This window comes from Macaca nemestrina, chromosome 11 (genome assembly GCF_043159975.1).
Source record: "Macaca nemestrina isolate mMacNem1 chromosome 11, mMacNem.hap1, whole genome shotgun sequence".
Lineage (NCBI taxonomy): Eukaryota > Metazoa > Chordata > Mammalia > Primates > Cercopithecidae > Macaca > Macaca nemestrina.
Window position 1 is genome coordinate 41,859,769 of NC_092135.1, and position 19,589 is coordinate 41,879,357.

The following is a 19,589-nucleotide window of genomic DNA, read 5'->3' on the forward strand; positions in this document are numbered from 1 at the left end:
TCCATCCATCCATCCATATCATCTAGCTATGTACTTCCCAACTCACCCACCCCTGACTATGATGTTAAGTGAAGTCTGGTGTAAGAATTTGATCAAAAGAATGGTGACAGAGGATCCTTAGGCAAATGTGGGTCTTGAGCAGTTGAAGATGACTGTCATAAGCATACCATAATGAAACAGTGTCTTTTGCAACAATTAGTATGTTTACAAAATGAATCATGCTTAGTGAACTTTTTAACCTTGTTGGGCAGGAAAACGGTAACAAGAGCTTTAGTTTATGATATTCTATTATAGCAATACCAGGATAGTGACTGCTATTGGTATTATAACAATACCAAGATAGTGACTGTCCTTATGCTGACATGGTGTGTTAAAATGTTAAAAACAATCCAAGAGGCAATGAGAAACTAAATGTTGAATCTGTACTTATTTTCCATATGTTCAATGATTTGGAAAATAGTCAGCAAGGCACCAAATATGGAATTTTGGAAATTATAAATGGGATTCTGGTGAGGCTCTTTCTTTCGCCATGGACTTCTTAGTATCTATTTTCTTACCACTAATTCAAAATCCTGAAATAGATTCCCATAGATTAATCTAATGGTGCTATGTTAGAGGATAAAATAAAACTGTAAGTCATATAGCACATGGTAATTTTAGCGAGATATTTGATTATAATTTTTTCCCAAAAATTCTAGTAAAATTCTTTAGAGAGCTTTTCGTTTTTTAAATGCCAGAGTTCATTCTCTTTAAAGACAAAATTCTTTAAAGACAAAAACCAAACAAACAAACTAACCAATAAATTCCCCAAAACACTCTAGGCATGAAAAAGGTAACTAAAGAAAACTTATCACTAAATTGAGAATGACTATAAATAATTAGAACCTTATTATTTCACGTGAGCTTTGACTGTCTAATTGATGGAAAAACACAGAACTGGTTGGATAATCCCTTTCGAAGAGCTATTGGTCATTATTCCTAGTCAATCTGACAACTAGCTACTTAAAATAGTTATAAAGCAAATATTCCTTACATCAAGGGTTACTTAACTGTGAAAATGAATACTACTGGAAAACATCTATGGAATCATCTTTTTTAGAGATCAGAACACGTAAGATGGCTTCTCACAGGTATGAGGAAGTTTTGGTGGAGTGTGCTGAAAAGCAGATAGCCAGAGCATGTGAACATCTTTTCCGGAACCATTATTCTGTGAGGATCATTCTTCTCTTAGAAAAACAGATTTACACATAACATTGAAATAGAACGAAGAACATTAGTGTCCAAAAATTAACACTTTGCCCTTCCGTTCACAGCCTAGCATGGTACCTGAAGACTGATTTCCAAAAGTATTCTCCACCCCACATCATCCTCTGTCCTTCCCAAAGTATTCTATTACAAGGTAATGACCAGAAAAGCCTAAAAGATTTAAGACGGCCTACTCACCATACTTTTTCTAAGTTATTTCAGCAATGAGAAAACCAAGGTAAGTTTATTCTGGCCTGAAAAGCATATCATTCAATCATCCAAAACACATCCTTTCAGAAGACTAGTCATTGATTGTGTTTTTGAAGTTATATTTTTAAACCTCAGAGAGTCAAAGAGTGAAACAGAGCAATTTATTTTAGTACCAAGTAATAAAGCATAATTTTCCATTTTATATCAATCATATATTGTGTTAGAAATTGCCAAAGTTTCTAAAAATATAGATGTCAAAGTCATTCAATATTATGGTACATGTTTTACTTCAGTGACTCACCTAAGTTTGTTTCAAAACTGTTTTTCGTTCTCAATGACTGGACTTTGTCCTTTCTGACTTCATACTCTTTATATCAACTTTGCATTAATTGATTTATCATTATTTTATGGAAAATGCTGCAAATACCATATAGCTCATAAAAAGTCATTCTACTTTAAGCAAAGAGCTTTGATAATTTCCCTTTATCTCAAGTGATAAGCTCATGGTAGAACTTAGCTCCTCTAATAATTTCAAACTTTTTAACATGCCTCATGGCCCACTTCTTATTTTTATTAACAAGAATGCATCCAATTATGGGCCAATCACAGAGGTTTAATGATCAGAGTAGAATTTCTTATATCATAGATCTGTATCCTAGGGTTTCCTAGCTACTTAGCCCACATTGAGGCAAATTGTGTTTGGTCTGAGAGAGTTGACTTTTATAAGATAAACCCTTGTTCACTGTCAAGTTTTAAACCAAAAAAATATAATATGTTAATATTCAGGGGAAAAAAATTTAGTCTATGAGAACAAAAAATTAGGCAATTCCAATGGCTGGTGGCAGCCATATTTACATACATCACATCGATTCCATTTGACAGTGGTTTTCAAAGGGTAGTCTGAATTCTTGGGTGTATTCAAGACTTTTTCAAGGAGGCTGCAAAGTAAAACCATTTTCATAAGGATACTAAAGATGTAATTTGCCTTTTTCTCTGTGTTGACATAGGCCCTCATAGTGAAAAACACTGGTGAATAAAGCTGCTGGTGCCTTAGCACAATTCAAGGCAATGGCACAAACAAGTCTTGAGCATGTCCTTGTAGAAGCAGTAAAATTTATTAATTTTATTAAAGTTCATCCCTTTGATATTTTTTAATATTCTATGTAATAAAATGAGGAACACACATGCATACCAAGATACAATAGTTGTCCTGAGGAAAAGTATTTGTATGCTTGTTTGAGTTGTGGGCTAAACTAGTTGTCTTTTCATGAAATAGTGACTTTATTTCAAAGAACAACTGATAGACAAACGACAGTTAATCAGACTTTGCTATTTGGCAGACATTTTCTCAAACATGAACCGTGTGAACTTGTCACTCAAGGAAAAACAAGTGATAATACTTGTTGCAATGATAAATTTAAGCTTTTAAGGGAACATTAGAATTTTGAAAAAATTGCACTCACACTCTTAGCTTGACAGCTTCCCATTACTCAAAAATGTCTCTTTAAGAGATCAATGGTGATATTAACAAATATGATTTTTTGAAATTGTATAATGAATTGCGTCAGCATTTAGAAGATCTTCAATTTGGTGAACCTATATTTCCCAAATAACCAATGCATGATGCCACAAAATCCATTCAAACTGCATGCAATGGAGCATGAAGAAATCATTTATGTGGTTTCATATTCCATATTGCAGCAAATCTTTAAAGAACTCCTACTTGTCAAGTTTTGGTATAGTATCAAAGAAGAATATCTACAGTAATCTGAAGAAATCATTAAACACTCAACTTTTCCAGCTATATTTCTTTGTGAGGCAGAATTTCTTCATAAACTTCTACCAAAAGAAGATATTGCAACAAATTAAACACTTAAGCAGTTATAAGAATTCAAATATCTTCTATTTAGACAGACATAGATTTTTAAAAATGTAATGTTGCTGTTCTCACTGATTTTTTTTTTGGAAAATACAGTTCATTTTCATAAAAATACATTATTTATGTTAACATATATTTGGTTCTTTATTGCTATTTTAAAACACTCTAATGTAGATTTTAAAACTTTTTCCTCAGTTTTAATTTCTAATACAGTAAATGTTGATAGGTATAATCCCAACAAACAAGAGCTCTTTGGTATCCCAGTAATTTTTAAGAGTATGTAGGGGTCTTGAGACCAAAGAGTTTGAGACCTGTGGCCTTGAGAGAGTGATCTTTCAATATAGTCTAAACTTGTTTTTTTTTGGTCCTTCCAGCAGTGTGTCTTTTATGCCCATCATAATAACTATTAGAGAATGCTTAAAGGCTGGAACGTGGATTAATATTACAATATTTGTATAATATTTGGAAAGAAAATAGTTTTTTTTTTAAAAAAAGCAGTGCCAATTGCAGCCTGTTTTTTACAGGTCTTTCTCTATAAGTCATTTCTATTAACCATGCCTTGCTATAGATGTTTATAATAAAACATTAAGGACTGAGTAGAAAGGAGAAAACAAATTACTCTGCAGAGAACCCAGCAACTCTGCTAAAATACTGTCAGTTATTTATCTACTGTCAGCAGATGTTGCACACTATAATCCTTGACAAGCTCAGTTTGAGAAAGAATGAGGAGAGGGGCAAGCATTGCATTTAAGGGCCTGTTCTCATGCACAGAAATTTTAACACAGATTTAAAGCCAGAATGTGTCTTCTAGAAAATGTCACTTTTGATTTTGATACATATTCTAGCAAGTAGGCTCTACATTTGGTTGACTTAGTATGAGATATGTTAGAGGCTGACACTATATTTTAGACCATTCATGATCCCAGTGTGGAACTAACACAATGAGGTCAGCATCACTTCATTTTTAGAGTTGGCTACTGCAACTGCATGATTTCATGGGCATATTTTTTTATGATAAAGAGGAGGGTTTTATTTCTCTTTCGTTAGGCAAGGTAATGACAAGATCTAAGAATCCAACTGCCCTCTCCAGTGTTCCTTTCTCCTTTAGGTTTACATGGAAACAGTCATCAATGCATTTTCTCTGGTAAAGATACATGGCCAAGGTGAAAATGCAAGACTTCCTGCTTCTAAAGAGCTTCCTGCAGGCTACTGTAAAGAAAACTCCCCTTTTCAAGCAGGGAGTTAAGGCAGCTCGAAATACTGACAAGAATATGTGAAGTACAAGGATAGGGGAGGCTCAAACTAAGGGGGTTGAATAAGAAACACATCCCTGGTCATTTGTAGTAGAAACCATAGTTTCCTTCTGAATACCATTCATATTGACTGGTCAATTATACGATTTCCACCCATACAATCAGGGGTCTAAAGAAATGTGTGCTTGTAGCTGGGGATGTTTGATGAATGCTGAACCAGAATCTTAATTTTCTAATTCATATTCACCAATTAAAAATAAACTGTATTTTTATGAGCAAATTTACATAAATCAGATGATAAAGCATCTACCACTAAAGGGTAGGAGTTCAGCTCACAACATTTGCATAAATCCTCCTAAAGAAAATATAGGCGTTTTAGATTTTCATTGAAGAGTCTTGCTGCGATGGAACTCTAATGGGCTTAGAACAGTAAATTTTGAAGAAACTGATTGCTACCCCTGTAGCTAGTAAATGTCTGCCTAGACCCAGTGGCATTTGAAAAAAGTGTTTTATCATAAAATTATCCCAGCAGAGTCCATTCTGCAAGATAACATCATCATCATCATCATCAGTACTCCATGCAGGACCCAACAGCTCTGGCACAATATTGCCAGTCATTTATCTGTTGTCAGCACAGGTTACACACTGTAATCCTTGACTGCCTCGGAATTAGAATGTCTTTGATGTCCCCACAAGAGTTTTTTGCCCGAAGGCTTTACCAATGCTCGGCGGCTCAGTGTTTATTCCTCGTAATCTTCCTCTCATCTCCAGGCTAGCAGTGACAGATGGTTATGGGCACACAATAGTATTAAGAGTTTGATATTTTTTTTATGCTGTGCTCTCTGTACAACAAATAGCTATCAGACGCGGGCCAGAGAGCTGACATGGCTCGCTTAGGTAATGGCAAACAAACAGCTCGGGTTGATGCTTTCTGTCATTTCCCCTCCTAACCCTGCTTGTTTTCATTGTATACTCTCAAAGGTAAACTATATTAACCTTATAGACTGTTATTAAAAAGATATATCTATATGAGCATAAAGTGCTTTTCTTTTCTCTTTTTCTTACTCTTTTGATTATGAAAGTAATACTGCTGACATATTGAACAAATATCGAATGTCAACATAAATTTTTAGTGTGTGATAATATCCCCCTTCATATAGCTGTGTGTCAGGCGGGAACCTGCGGATGATGCATAGCAGTAAATAACCCAAACAAAATTAGTTCTCTTGTCAGCTTCTACCTTGTATGTCCCCAGGCATCAGTAAAATTGACTGCACGCTAGATTTTCAAAATTAGCCCTAATGTTAGCTATGTGTCTGGCAACCTCCAAGTTTCCAATGTTCTACTATATTACCCGTAAGGATGAATGTGTTACTTTTATATTTTGGCATTTACTCTTGCTGATGTGGCTTTTTTCCCTCTTCTCCAAATTAAAAATAATTTAGCTTTAACAATAAGAATGTGCACAAACATAATGCTGCATCTCTTTAAGCAACTAACTTTAGGCAATTAAATTAAATTAAAGCAAAAATATACAAAGGAAGAGAGGGAATTATTCAATTTAATATTGTTAATTTTATTAACATAGCTCTGTCTTATTTTGTGCAAAGTGTTGAATAACATGGTTTTCACTCTGTCCTCCATATTTCTGTTTTGTAAAAGCAGACTAGAAATTATTTAATTTAACATTTTCATGATAACCTGGAACCAACTTTTAGAACTGATTTTCTTGCAATAAAGAGTACTTCAGAGACAACCAAAGGTTAATGCAATAAAAGAAAAAGCTTTTCAGAAGGGAGTAAATGATGACATCTATTTTACCTTGAAACAGGTTAATCTCATCTAGACCCAGTGCATTTTAAAATCACATCAAAGAATATTGAACTCTGTCACAATCGAAGTAAAATATGATTTAAATATACCTGTTACTACCTTAGAAAGGCTATGCTGGAAGTGTGAAGTTGCACAAACAAATTCAAACACACATTACACATCAACTTTCAATCCCTACATTTTACGTTCATACATTTAGAATCAAAGATGAAAATCCCTTTAGGTACCAGATGCTGCAGATCAACTGGGAGAGCTTCTAGAGTTTTAATGTGCTGGAAGGCAAATCCTCGGCAAAGGCGCTTTGCCCGGCCGGTGCGGTGTGCTTATTACTTCACCTGCAAACGGTTGCTCTCAGAAAATCGGACCTAATGATCAGCCTAGCATCTCTGCAATAAAGAGACCATAATCTGTGAGGGAAGTGAACTCTAATCAGGCCACATGCAGATTAAACTAACTGGGAGGAATAAAAACTAGATTAAAATGTTCATGCCTAATACCAGAAGATTATCAGGACATTTTACCTCTTTAAATCCTAATTTATAGGAGGCAGGGTTAAGTTTGAGTTTATATTTGGTGAGATTACATGCTGCAGTTGATTTTCCTCTGTTTAGAAAGGACTCGGCTAGAAAGTATTTTGCTTAGCACAATACAGAGGCATCTGAGTGAAGGGAATGGTTTGAAATGTACTGATATACATATTACGACAAGTAAAATGAAGCCACCTTGTTGAAACTGGCCAAAGTAGTAAATAATGGAAATTATTCTAGCTTTAATATTAATATTGCTTTATCAGTGTATATATATGAAAGAGTTTTGTGATAACTGTGTGTGTGCGTGTGCATAAAATGGAATCTGATTCTTATATTTTGAAACTTTTTGAACAAGACTTGATATGCTAGAAGTGCCTACCCACTACTGTTAGTTGAGCAGATCACTGCAAATCGTTATCTGTAAGTCAAATTTAATCTAAGCGCATGACCATCAATGTGAAGATATTTAGTAGTACCACCTTGGCAGATCATGAGTAATACCACCACATTAAAATAATCTTTTTCTAAAGCAGTAAGGACAGCAAATTATTATGTCAATCAACAGAATATATTTTCTTTCACCAGTTCTACAACTCTTACTAAATTGGCATGCCTTGACTTACCACCTGTGAGGCCAGACAATGTGCAGCAGTCTTTGCTGATTAGCATCTCCACCCAAAGTGGCACAGGGATTAACAGTCAGATTTTGTTTATTTTCACCACGATGAGAGCTTGAATTCTCTGGTGAGGTGGACTTTTTCAAGTCTGACTCCTGTCTTAATGAGTTACCCAAGTATTCTCGTCGTGCAGTATCAAGGCCACAGTGTGCATCACACTCTGAATTAGAATTCTTCAATAAACCCTCCGAATCTCTCTGCTCCGGCTGAAAAGGAAGGGCCATGGACAGAACCGTACCGCCATTTCCTTTAAGGCTGAGCATCTTCTTTAAATGGGTTGTTTTGTGCTTGGGCATGAATCTGTTACAAAAAAAGAATGCAATATACTTTTAGTGGCAAAAAATATGTAAAATTTGTCCTTTACCTTCCTGTAAGGACATAATGATTATATATAAAACTGAGAAAAAATAAAGATGTTATACAAAAATTCCAGAAAAAGTGCAAAAAGTAGTAGCCACTAAGAGAAGTTCAAAAGTTTGAAATTGGACTGGGCTGTCTTTGAATGGTTTCCAAAGAGTTTCTATGGCTATAAAACTTGCACTGCACATACCATGAAACATAACATTAGAGGGATGGTTTATCACTCTTCCCTCACTCATCCTTCTGGATTTCCATTTTGTGTTTTCCAATCACTACATGGCCCAGTGCTTATTTTCAGGCCATACTTGTTCATTAACCTACAAAAATGTTTGAAACTGCCTTGATTAACACTGGTCATTTCTGCTCATGACTGTTCTGTATTCCTGGGCACCTGAATATATATTAAATTGACTTGGCTAATGTTTCCTGAAGTATATTTTAATATCTTTTTTATTATCATTTCTCTCCTATCTTTCCATGACACTTTATCACACAGAGTTCAGTATCTGTTACTTATTGATAGAGAATCAAAATAAAACGAAACCTTAAAAAAGTATAGCTTAAATCCTGTAAGCCACATATACAGATAGAGGGGCTATCCTCAAGGAGCTCACCGTCTATTGGAAAGCAGACCATTAGTGCTTACAGCAGAGTGGGAGACAGACACATGAACAGCCAACTAACCTACCTTGGAACATACTATACATGCAATGGCCATTCCGTTTTTTTTAAATGGAGGGGAAGAAGAGATTAAGGCTGATTTGGGGCTCAGTAAAGGCTTAAAGGTTTTAGGTAAAGGATTTTGCAAGACAGAGTCAGGGAAGCTCTAGAGTCAAAGAACATGTGATCAAAGGAAAAAGGAGTGAAGAAATACAACTCCTTAGGAAATAACATGCAACCCAAAGAGACTGGGATGCAGGTCTGGATGTAAGGTCTAGAGGGGTAGACTAGGCCAGACTACCAAGTGCTTTTTCAGAGTTCCTGAGCCCCATCCGGAAACTTGGCCCCTTCCCTGAATTGTTGTGTAGGAGAAGAAATGGGTTTCGGAGGTAGGTGAAAAAGAAAAAGCACGGAAAAAGCAAAAGGGAACATCTGAAAGAGTAGAAAGAGAATCCAAGAGAGTAATATTACATTACTGAAATGAATCAAGAACCCTCAAAGAGTGTGTAAAATGGGGCATAAAACACTGCAGAGGTGCTACAGAGCAGAAAGAAGAAGCTTTTGGCCTTGTCACGTCATAGGTCACTGGCTACTCCGACAGGCTACTCTCTGCTCTGGCTGAAAGATGGTGCACCTTGAAGAATGGTGTGGGCAGAAATCAGACTGCAGGAGGCTAGAGTTTGTGTATGAAAGAGAGGCAGGCTGGGCGCCATGGCTCACGCCTGTAATCCCAGCACTTTGGGAGGCCGAGGTGGGCAGATCACGAGGTGAGGAGATCGAGATCATCCTGGGTAACACGGTGAAACCCCGTCTCCACTAAAAATACAAAAAAAACTAGCCAGGTGTGGCAGCGTGCGCCTGTAGTCCCAGCTGCTGGGGAGGCTGAGACGGCAGAATGGCGTGAACACGGGAGGCGGAGTTTGCAGTGAGCCGAGATCGCACCACTGTACTCCAGCCTGGGTGACAGAGCAAGACTCTGTCTCAACAACAACAACAAAAAACAAACAAACAAAAGAGGCAGAGCAAAAAGGAGGTAGAGAGAAGGGAGGGGAAGGTAAGGTTGGACTTTTAAAAATGAGGCACACGGGCACAGTGTTATTCACTTAGGAATACTTGCTAGGGAAGGAAGCAGGATCCTGAAGAAACGGAAAGATCTTATAAGATGGGAGGAGAAAAACATTATAACACGTGTGATCATGGTGTGGGTGAAAAGCAGAGTCTTGTAAAGATAGTGAACCTAGCTTTCTTGCAAAGCTGAGGGAAGAAGAGAAAAATGAAGCTGAAAAAACAAAACAGCTTTAGGTGGCAAGTATAGAACCTAAGGAGTTGCCTCATTAAAGCATTAGGTCAGTTCATCTATTTCAGTGAGGTGAACAAAGGTGGAGATGGGCTTTCAGAAACTCACTGAGGCCTCAGGACAGTCACCGTGGAGACAGGGAGAGGGCGTTAAAAAGGGCTGAAAGCAAGGGCTGATAGGCAACACTAAGAAACAACGGAGGAGCCACAGGAGCTAGAAACAAAGTCTTTCGCTGTAGGACACTACGTACATTCCAGAACCAGAAAGCTTGTTTTGGGGGCTTCTATGTTTGTTTCATAAAGATATTTAAATTTCTATTCTAATTTCAAATACCTTGAGGAAACTCAAACAAATACATAAGAACTCCTCAAGTAATAACTAGATGATTGTATATAGAAAGACAAAACACAAAGAATGGTACTAAATCCTTAAATATGCCCTAATAAAATAGTAAATTTAGTCCTTGATTTAAAATGGAAAGAAACCTGGGCATTTATAGATTATAGTTTCAAACCGCATAGGCCCCGAATTACTGTGGGAACCAATCAACTTCTTCCTGAAACAAATTCAAAATACTAAAGAGATTCTAGAAACTAAAACACAGCAATAAAAAATTGCCACTGATCACCAGAAAAGGTAAAAAAATAGAATGACTATGACACTATCTTCAATTCTCCTAAAGAAATGGAACAAATGGTAAGAGAAGGAACATCTGCACATATCTGGAAAACAATAAAGCAAGTGAAGTAACCTATTTATTTATGTCAGATAAAGAGTGCCAGGCAAGCTTAATAAGGATTGTAACAGAATCACAAGCTCAGCTTATGAAGGATTCACCAAAAAAAAAAAAAAAAAAAGAAAAAAAGAAAAAAAGAAAAAAAAAATCAATGGGATTCAAACAACATATCTTCATTTTAGGAAACAGTATCATGACCCATCTTACTCATAAAATTCATTTATATTGGCCAGCATGCGAGCAAAATTGCAAATTAAAAGAGATGGGAGATTGGCTAAAGGGTTGTAAACAACAGCAATTGGTAACTGACAAGGAATTTAGCTGTGGGCAAGGTGCGAGGCCTGCGAGAACATTCCCTAAATGTTCTCAAGGATGAATAGAATCTCATGTTAAGACAGGTTGCAGATGACTGACTTGATAGGTGGTAGTGAATAGGGACATGGCAAGATGCAGAATACAAATAGGGGCAGTAACCAAAACAGTTTACAAATCTCATGAAATTGAAAACAATAAAAATAAACCTTGAATGCAATTAGGGCACATAAAAAACACCATTTAGACCATCCTGAATTGGACAAGATGAGCAAGAGCTGATTTGATTCAGTGAACTGATGCCATTTAGTTCTGGATCTTGTTGCACAGGGAAGGAAGATACTAAGTCTGTCAGGATAGAACCCTGTGCAAATGATGATGTCATCTGGGGCACCTGAGAACTGTATATGTTTGAAAATTAGAGAGTGTTTAGAAGAGCAATAATAATAATCAAGGCAATGGAAAAAATGATTTATGAGGACAGATTAAAGGAGCTAACTATGAATAGCCTGGTTAAGTGACAACCAGAAGGGTACATAATAAGAGTCTCCAAGGAAAAAGAATAATTATTTAGCTTGGTACAAGGGGATGTAACTAGGAGCAACGAGATGAAATTAAGAATGGGAAAATTTAAGCTCAATTTCAAGAAAAACTCCCTGATGGCGTAATTTATTAGCTCATGGAATCAATTCCCTATGGAAATGCTACAGCTAGGGAAACTTAATAATGGAACTGGACAACCTACCAATAAATAATATAGATAACAATCTGGTACTTGAAAGAAGGTAGTTACAAGCTAGGTTTTCCTTGTTTATAGTATATTTTCATATTTTTCTTATAATCTATTCATTATAGTAATTGTCACCAAAAGAAGTACTTAGGCAATTAGCCAAATCTAGCAGGATACTTCCTTTAGTTGGGGAAAGTTAAAAACACTTTAGTTTTCATACACTTTGTGGTAAGAATGAAGGCAGACTCTGAAACATTTTTGTACTACTTTGTTACAATAAACCTAGTCTTGGCTGAACAACTGTATTAATAATTCTAAAAACAAAACAAAACCAACCACATCCACCATCCCACACAATCTATTCTGATTCTCTGTGCCATGAAACTCATATTTTCATAGACATGTTTAATATAAACAATTTATTGCCATAATAGAAATAAAAAAAACTTTATTTCAGCTTTACTAAATGTAGCTCTATGGTCAATTACTTCACATCAATACCAAGATCAAATAGGCATAATACTAACAAGCAGTTTGCTTAATAATAGTCACCACACTAATTAACCCATCCAGAACATTCTTAATCAGACACTATTTATAATGTACAGTTAAGAGAAGCCTGGCAATAAACTGTTCTATGCGAATAAAAAAAAGAAAATAATACCTTACTGATGGGGTGAAACTGGCTTTTCTATAGAACTGGACAGAATGTTTGTGCTGTCCTGGCATTAACTCAATAACGTGACTATGCAAATAGGCACATGTCTGAACACTTCCTTTCTCTTTCCCAGTTCCAACTCTGGTGGAGGTGCTAATGAGAAGAGAAAAGGTCCTGAGGTAAGAAGTGAAAGAGAGAAAAGAAAGGGTCAGAAGAAAAATAGTGATCCACATATGTCAGGTTTCCCATTTAGTAATTTCCCCATTTCTCTTAAAGAAACTCTACTGTCCATCTTCCAGAATGCTTTTTCCTGTTTCCAAATCTCTTAGAAACTCCACCAGAACCTATTTTTATCTTTAGAAACATTCTGATTGCTGTAATCATTTCCAATCTGTTATTAGTCATGGGATCTCCACTCCCAACTCCTTTCCAACCACTAGCCAATATGTAAAACAGAAACAGAGACCCTCTCCTGCTGCCCATCCTCTCAAACTCCTTTCCTCCCCACCTCTGTCTGCCAGTATGGTTCCAGAGGCATTGCCACAAAACCCCAGTACTATGTTGGGCAATGTTTAAAGACACAGCTGGAACAAGCACTTTCTAGACCTAAATGTATACCCCTTACCACAGACCCCATGTCCAAACACAAACCTAAGATCGACCTATAGGAATAACCAAAGGCCTTTGCCTTTTTCATATTAGCCAGGAAAAGACTAGATTTAAGAGCAGTTTTATATGCCACTAAGACTGATGGTAAGCAAAAGAAGTGCTCTGGGCACCTTAGCTTATTTCTGCTCTAGTCGAAAGGCTAGAGTACTTGCAGTTGACTCACGGAGGTAGTCAAAAGGCAGGCAATAAGGTTAACATGAAACAAGACAACTTGGGACATTCATGTTGATTCATGTGCCACTGAAGAGAATATCATGGCTGAAACGCATGCCATGGTGGAATACACTCCTCACAACTGTCTTTTTGAGAGATTTTAATAAAAAGTACTTACTATAGTAAGTTCAACCTATAGAACCTCATAAATAAATGCCCAAGGGTAAAAGTCCATATGACAGAGATTATTAGTCATCTTATTTCTCAAAACACATTTGGAAGATAGCAGGTGAAAAAAATGATATTAATTAGTGTATGATTAAAGAGAAAGAAAGAGCATGTGTAACTGATAAAAGATTATTCTGTATTTGAGTCAGTGAAGAGATAGAAGGGTGTTAGTAACTGGAATAAGGAAACTGGCCTACATGGGGCAGACAAGGAGAGAGGGAGTTGATGAAGCTCAGCGTGTCTCACGTTCTAGCTCAGCTTTGGGGGACAGAGGAGTAGTAGAGCCACAGTGTTGTATCCCTCAGGCTGGTGTTTCACAGGTGTGTTTTGTGCAACATTGATTCCATGGGACACATGTAGATGTTGCACCAGAGATGGTTTTGTGGGAAAACAAGTTTGGAAAATGCTAAGTTAAATAAAGCTAAACATTTCTTTACTATAAACTTCCCAAAGTACATGTTACTGTATATTATAAATATGTTCATTCATTAACGCTTTTTGTTCATTCAGTAAGTACCTATTGAGCACCTAATACATGATGGGGATGTGATAATTGTTTTCCAAGCCTACTGGAGTAAGAAACCTGTCCGCCTCCTCCTCACGCACCCCTGGAGGACACAGCTTAGGAATTAATGGACAACAAAGGATACTCTGGGAAATACTACTCGAGGCCCTAGGAGGTGCATAGCCAGAGTCTGAGAAGCATGGGGCAGACAGATGGGCAGTAGCATATTTAATATAATAGAGATTGCAAAAGGAATGAGAAATACATTTACGTGGGAAAATGATGAAAGCCAAATTTGAAGCCATACACCAATGTGACAGAACGGTAGACAAAAGGACGTCTAAAAGAAAGCAGGAGAACCAGTGAAAAACTGACAGAAAATATGGTTCAAGGCTAATATGGATGACAGCAGAAAAAATATCAACAGTTTTTATCAAAATGATTTCTGTAGATTCCTGGATAGAAACCAAATTGAGGAGAAGGAAAATAGAAATTAAAATAAATAACTTTTCCAAAACTAACTGCGAAGACACATTGAGGCAGTTCAGCAATCTAAGGCCTTGGGTGATTTACAACAAAAAACTATTCATTGTTGCCAAACAATGTGCTGGAAATTAATTATAAAATTAACATTTTTAGAATCTGGCCACATAAGCAAATATCAAAGATAATTAAAAAATCATGCTAGCCCACATGTGTCCAATATATCACTTATATGATGAGCAGATTTATATAAACTATAAAGTATAAAAGAAAAAATTTTGATATGGCATTCTCATGCATACACATACACCCCCATTCCTCATCACACTATCTTCACTAAATAAAGGAATCAAAAGCAAGGAAACCCATCCCAATTTAAAACTAGATGTTTGGATACCACATCATTAAACAGAAAGACACACATATCCTTGACTGGTTGGCTGCAGTATGGCTGCATGCTCTTCTTTACTGGTAATGTCTAACAGCTAATATTCATAAAATAGGTGGCACATGTCTATGCAGGAGGTTTCAGTAAGAAACTCTGGCAGAATATTATTTAAATAAACTTGAATCACAGATGAGCCAATCATGATGCACACTGCACAAATGCTCTGGGGGAACACCAGCTAGCCCCACCGTGGCTGTGAGGCTATGTTGTTAAGTATTCAATGCTTGGTGACTGAAATTTTGCTTCTCGTGGTACAAACTTTTAAAGCCAAGATGAAATATTGACAGCAGTCTGTGTCACAGGATACTGAGCAAGACTGTCTTGCTTGGACTATGAAGAATTTGTGATAAGATAGGAAAAACAGGATCCACAGAAACCAGCTGTAGTCAAAATTAACAAGCAAACCCTACTTATTGGCCTGAGTAATACATGCTGAAATGGAAAGAAAATTTGTAGTTATCAGACTGACCTCATTAGCCATGTCTGGTCCCAGGGCTACGACACTTAGCGAAGACAGCATCTTCCATTGAAAAGAGAATCTTCCATTGTTAAGAGAAGCTTTAGCTTTCTCTTCTCTGCTTTAAAAGGTGCATCATTTCCTGATGTCTGTCCTTTCAACAGCTGGGATATATATGGGCTGTCATAAGGAAAAGATGGTTCTATTTCCAGCAGTCTATTCTTTTATATTTTTATTTCCCACTACCATTTCTAAGAGTCATTTCTGAAAATCTAACACTTTCCAGATAACCTCATTTATACCATTTGCTTATATGGCCTCTTCTGGCAATACGGTTTATGTGATTAGCATTATTTAACTTAAATAATTATGCCTAAATTCCCCATTCTCTCTTAATTGCGAAGTGTTTTAGATTGTATACATTGCTAATTTAACTGCCTACTAGTATGAGCAGTTTGTCTTATTCAATTTTATAAAATCCCTTTAGGATATATTCCTCCCACGCAGAAAATTTAAGGTCCTTATGAATGTATGAGAATAAGAAAAGCTACCTTACATGTTGCCAGAACAAATGTTTATCAAACCCAGAGCCATCCTTGCTAACATATGTACACTCACTTCTCACGATCCCCACTCCCCCCTAAAAAGAGCTCTCTAAGAACAACAACAAAACTCTCTCGTTTACACAAGGTTTACTCTAGTAATTCAACACAGTTTGGCAGAGTCCTAGGCTAAACTGAAAACAGGAAATCTTTATTTTCCTACCTCCACTTTAAAGCATTCTCCGTCCACTGGTGGTCAGTTTCCTAAGGTCTTTATACTACTTTCTGAGTGCCCAGGTAACTCCCAATACCCCCCCACCCCCCCACCCACCACTGCCACTATGGGTCTCCTTGCAGCCTGTCTTGAAACTAAGTCCCACTTTGGATCCAGCTCTGAATCATGCTGGGCTCTGTGTTATTGGTCGTGTTGGAAACTAATCTTAAATTGTCACAATGCACTCATCATATTTGGTGTTCAATGCATTATACCTTTCAACAGAGGCAATATCTTAATTCAACGGAAGTAATCACAAATGGGATATGTTCAGGTACCACAGTAAGCCTGTGAAGATTATTTTAGGGGACAGATAAAGAAATCTCTATGAAGCACCTCAAGTTACTCCACTCAAGCAACAGGTATGTTGAAGTGGAGAGAATCCAGGCTGTGCTGGTACACAGGATTACACTGGCACTTCCTCAATTTTGGAGTTTATTCAAATCAGTTTATTTCTCTGAACCTCAGTTTTCTAATCTGTAAACTAGGATAGTAATATCCGCTCTTGTAAATTTCTCGAGAGCATTAAAAAGGAGAACATGTGTCGGGCATGACATGTTGTAGGAGCTTACTAAATCTAAGTAAACTCGCCAATCCTTGTTCCCCTTCATGATGTCCATATTTAAGCCACACTGAATAACACTACATTCCCTAGTCAGTCAGTGAACGAGTCACAGAGTTGACTCAGTTAGCAAATATTCATTCAAAAAATATTTAAGATCTTTCTATGTGTAAGAGGTTGTGTCTGCACTATGAAGCTTTTAGTATGTGAAGTGACATTTTATACATACTGATTTTGGTCTGTTAGCCCCCAAATTGTAAATTACCCATATAATCTTTAAACTAAACTGTGTTTACTAAACTATGTTACCTCTATCACTCAAATGACCTAACTTTTTCCAAACTTAATAATTTGCTCATCATTTTTTCTATTTGTAACTCAGAAGCCAAGTTTCAAAAGCTTCTATTTATTCACCTCATTTAATATGACGATGGTAGAGAACAATAAAAGATTTTCCCAATATAGATCTGAAGTAATCTCTTCCAAGCAAGAGGAAGTAGTTGTTTCCCATGTACATTTGCTCTACTTTCTATGTAAGAATTTACCTTATTCACAAGGGTTCTCGTTACCTTTGGAATCAAATGTCTCCTATAGCATCAATAAAGCAGATGGAAACCCTAAAAATTGTCTCTCATCATGTGTTCTATTCCATGATTTTTTTAGGGGAAGCCATTAATTGGAGGTTGAAAATAGGATGGGAAAATGTACTGGTATTGAAGAAAGGATCAGTTTCCTCCTTCCAAACACATACAAGAATTCTCCTAGGACAGTGTTTCCAACTGGAGAGTCTCCTTTGGAACATGACATGATTTTACTGAATACTATGGTAGAAAAACAGCAATGGGACAACACTATGATGGATCAAATTTCCTGAACAGAGTATCAGAAAAGTAACAGAGAAGGAGACACTATATTTATGTTGATAGACAGTGACAAAAATATACTATTATGAAAGATGAACAAGCTATCAAAACTGATGAGAAAATTTGGGGAATAAAAAGGAGAAAATGTATGTGAATTTTATTCTAAAACCAAATGTTCCTTTTTTTTTTTTTCTTTCTTTTTTTTATTTTATTTAAAGAGTCTCACTCACTCTGTCGCCAGGCTAGAGTGCAGTGGCATGACCCTGGCTCACTGCAACTTCCATCTCCCGGGTTCAAGCAATTCTCCTGCCTCAGCCTCCTCAGTAGCTGGGACTACAGGCATGTGCCACCATGCCCAGGTAATTTTTGTATTTTCAGTAGAGATGGGGTTTCACCATGTTGGCCAGGATGGTCTCGATCTCTTGATCTTGTGATCCACCCGCCTCGGCCTCCCAAAGTGCTGGGATTACAGGTGTGAGTCACTGAACCCAGCCCAAATGTTACTTTTTAAAAAATTAAAATAAATAAAAAAATTTAAAGATTTATGTTTCAGGGCCGGATGCAGTGGCTCACGCCTGTAATCCCAGCACTTTGGGAGGCCGAGGTGGGCAGATTGCGAGGTCAGGAGATCAAGACCATCCTTGCTAACACTGTGAAACCCTGTCTCTACTAAAAATACAAGAAATTAGCCAGGCCTGGTGGCGGATGCCTGTTGTCCCAGCTACTCCAGAGGCTGAGGCAGGAGAATGTTGTGAACCCGGGAGGCGGAGCTTGCAGAGAGCTGAGATGGCGCCACAGGACTCCAGCCTGGGCGACGGAGCGAGACGCCATCTCAAAATAAATAAATAAATAAATAAATAAATAAATAAATAAATAAATAAAATAAAAAATAAAAAAAGATTTGTGTTTCAGGAAAGGAGTTTTTCTTTAAAATTTGGTTGTGAATAAAGTGATTTAATTTTTCTAAACCTGAGTTTTCTCATCTGTACAATAAGAAAGGCTAGTCCTGGACTTTTCACAGAGGTAAGGATTAAGCATCTAATCAAGTCTAATGATTATCTTATTATTATGAGGCAAAATGGCATAAAGGGGTCTAGGCATATTGACTGGTTGTAAATTCAGGGCTCTGTCACTTTTTAGCTGACCTGAGGTAAGTCTTTTCTCTAAGAATCAGTTATGTCATCTGTAAAATGGGGATAACAGTAAGACTGCCTTGCAGAATTATGTTTCCATGTTGCTTGGCACATATTAAGAATTCAGTTATTACTGACCATTATTTTTTATTATTGATAATAGTGATGAAGATCATCATGGCATTTAATCACTATGAGAGAAACACTCAACATTCTAAAAACTCTAGTCCAAGACTCCACTGGCCCTTTCATAGTTGAGCCTACTTTATAAACTAGAGACCCATGCCTTCTTCAAGACATATTTTTCTTATTAGTTCTTATAGTTTTGCCATCCACTTAAGGCAGGTACTTTTAATGTCACCTTCTTTTCCTTTGTATACGAATCAAGGAATTGTACTCATGCATAGAGATACATTAATTGCAAAAAGGTCCAATGTTATTAATTAAACTAATATGTTCCTCCATTTCTATTATGTCTTTCCTATGACACTGTTTTCTGCCTTTTACTTTTCCTTGTCTTTACTTATATTCCTTCATTTTTCTGAGAGGTTCTCTCATTTTCCTTCTTAAAGCTGCATAAACCAGGAAAATAAAACCAGGAAATTTAAAACTTCAGTTTCCAGATCTCTGAAGCATGAACAGATGGACATCAAAAATCTAGTCTTTTTTTCTTTTTCATTTGCCTATCCACAACCTGAATATATCAAAATTACCAGCAAAGCCAACTTTCAACATAACCACCTTTTTTTTTTTTCTTTTGGCTCCCACATTAAATGTTAGGACACTAAGTACTGATTCAATTCAAATTGATTATACTGCTATCTAATTTTCAAGCCACAGAAACTGACCTCATCCAGAATTAATATTGGAAGACATTATTTTGTTAATTTTA

At 36.7% G+C, this 19,589-nt stretch overlaps 1 protein-coding gene across 36 annotated transcripts in view; it reads right to left on the reverse strand.

Moving 5' to 3' along the window:
• LOC105492615 (glycosyltransferase like domain containing 1) overlaps positions 1–19,589 on the reverse strand; it is a 407,319-nt gene that overhangs the window by 55,305 nt on the left and 332,425 nt on the right. For 19 of the 36 annotated variants that reach the window (XM_071072686.1, XM_011759841.2, XM_011759838.3 and 16 more), the window contains 2 exons: positions 12,387–12,554; positions 7,574–7,927 (listed from right to left, as the gene is read on the reverse strand). In XM_071072686.1, the coding sequence (XP_070928787.1) occupies positions 7,574–7,927; positions 12,387–12,554 (522 nt within the window). The remainder of the gene's footprint in view (positions 1–7,573; positions 7,928–12,386; positions 12,555–19,589) is intronic. The other 17 variants (XM_071072713.1, XM_024796265.2, XM_071072701.1 and 14 more) reach the window with 1 other exon arrangement.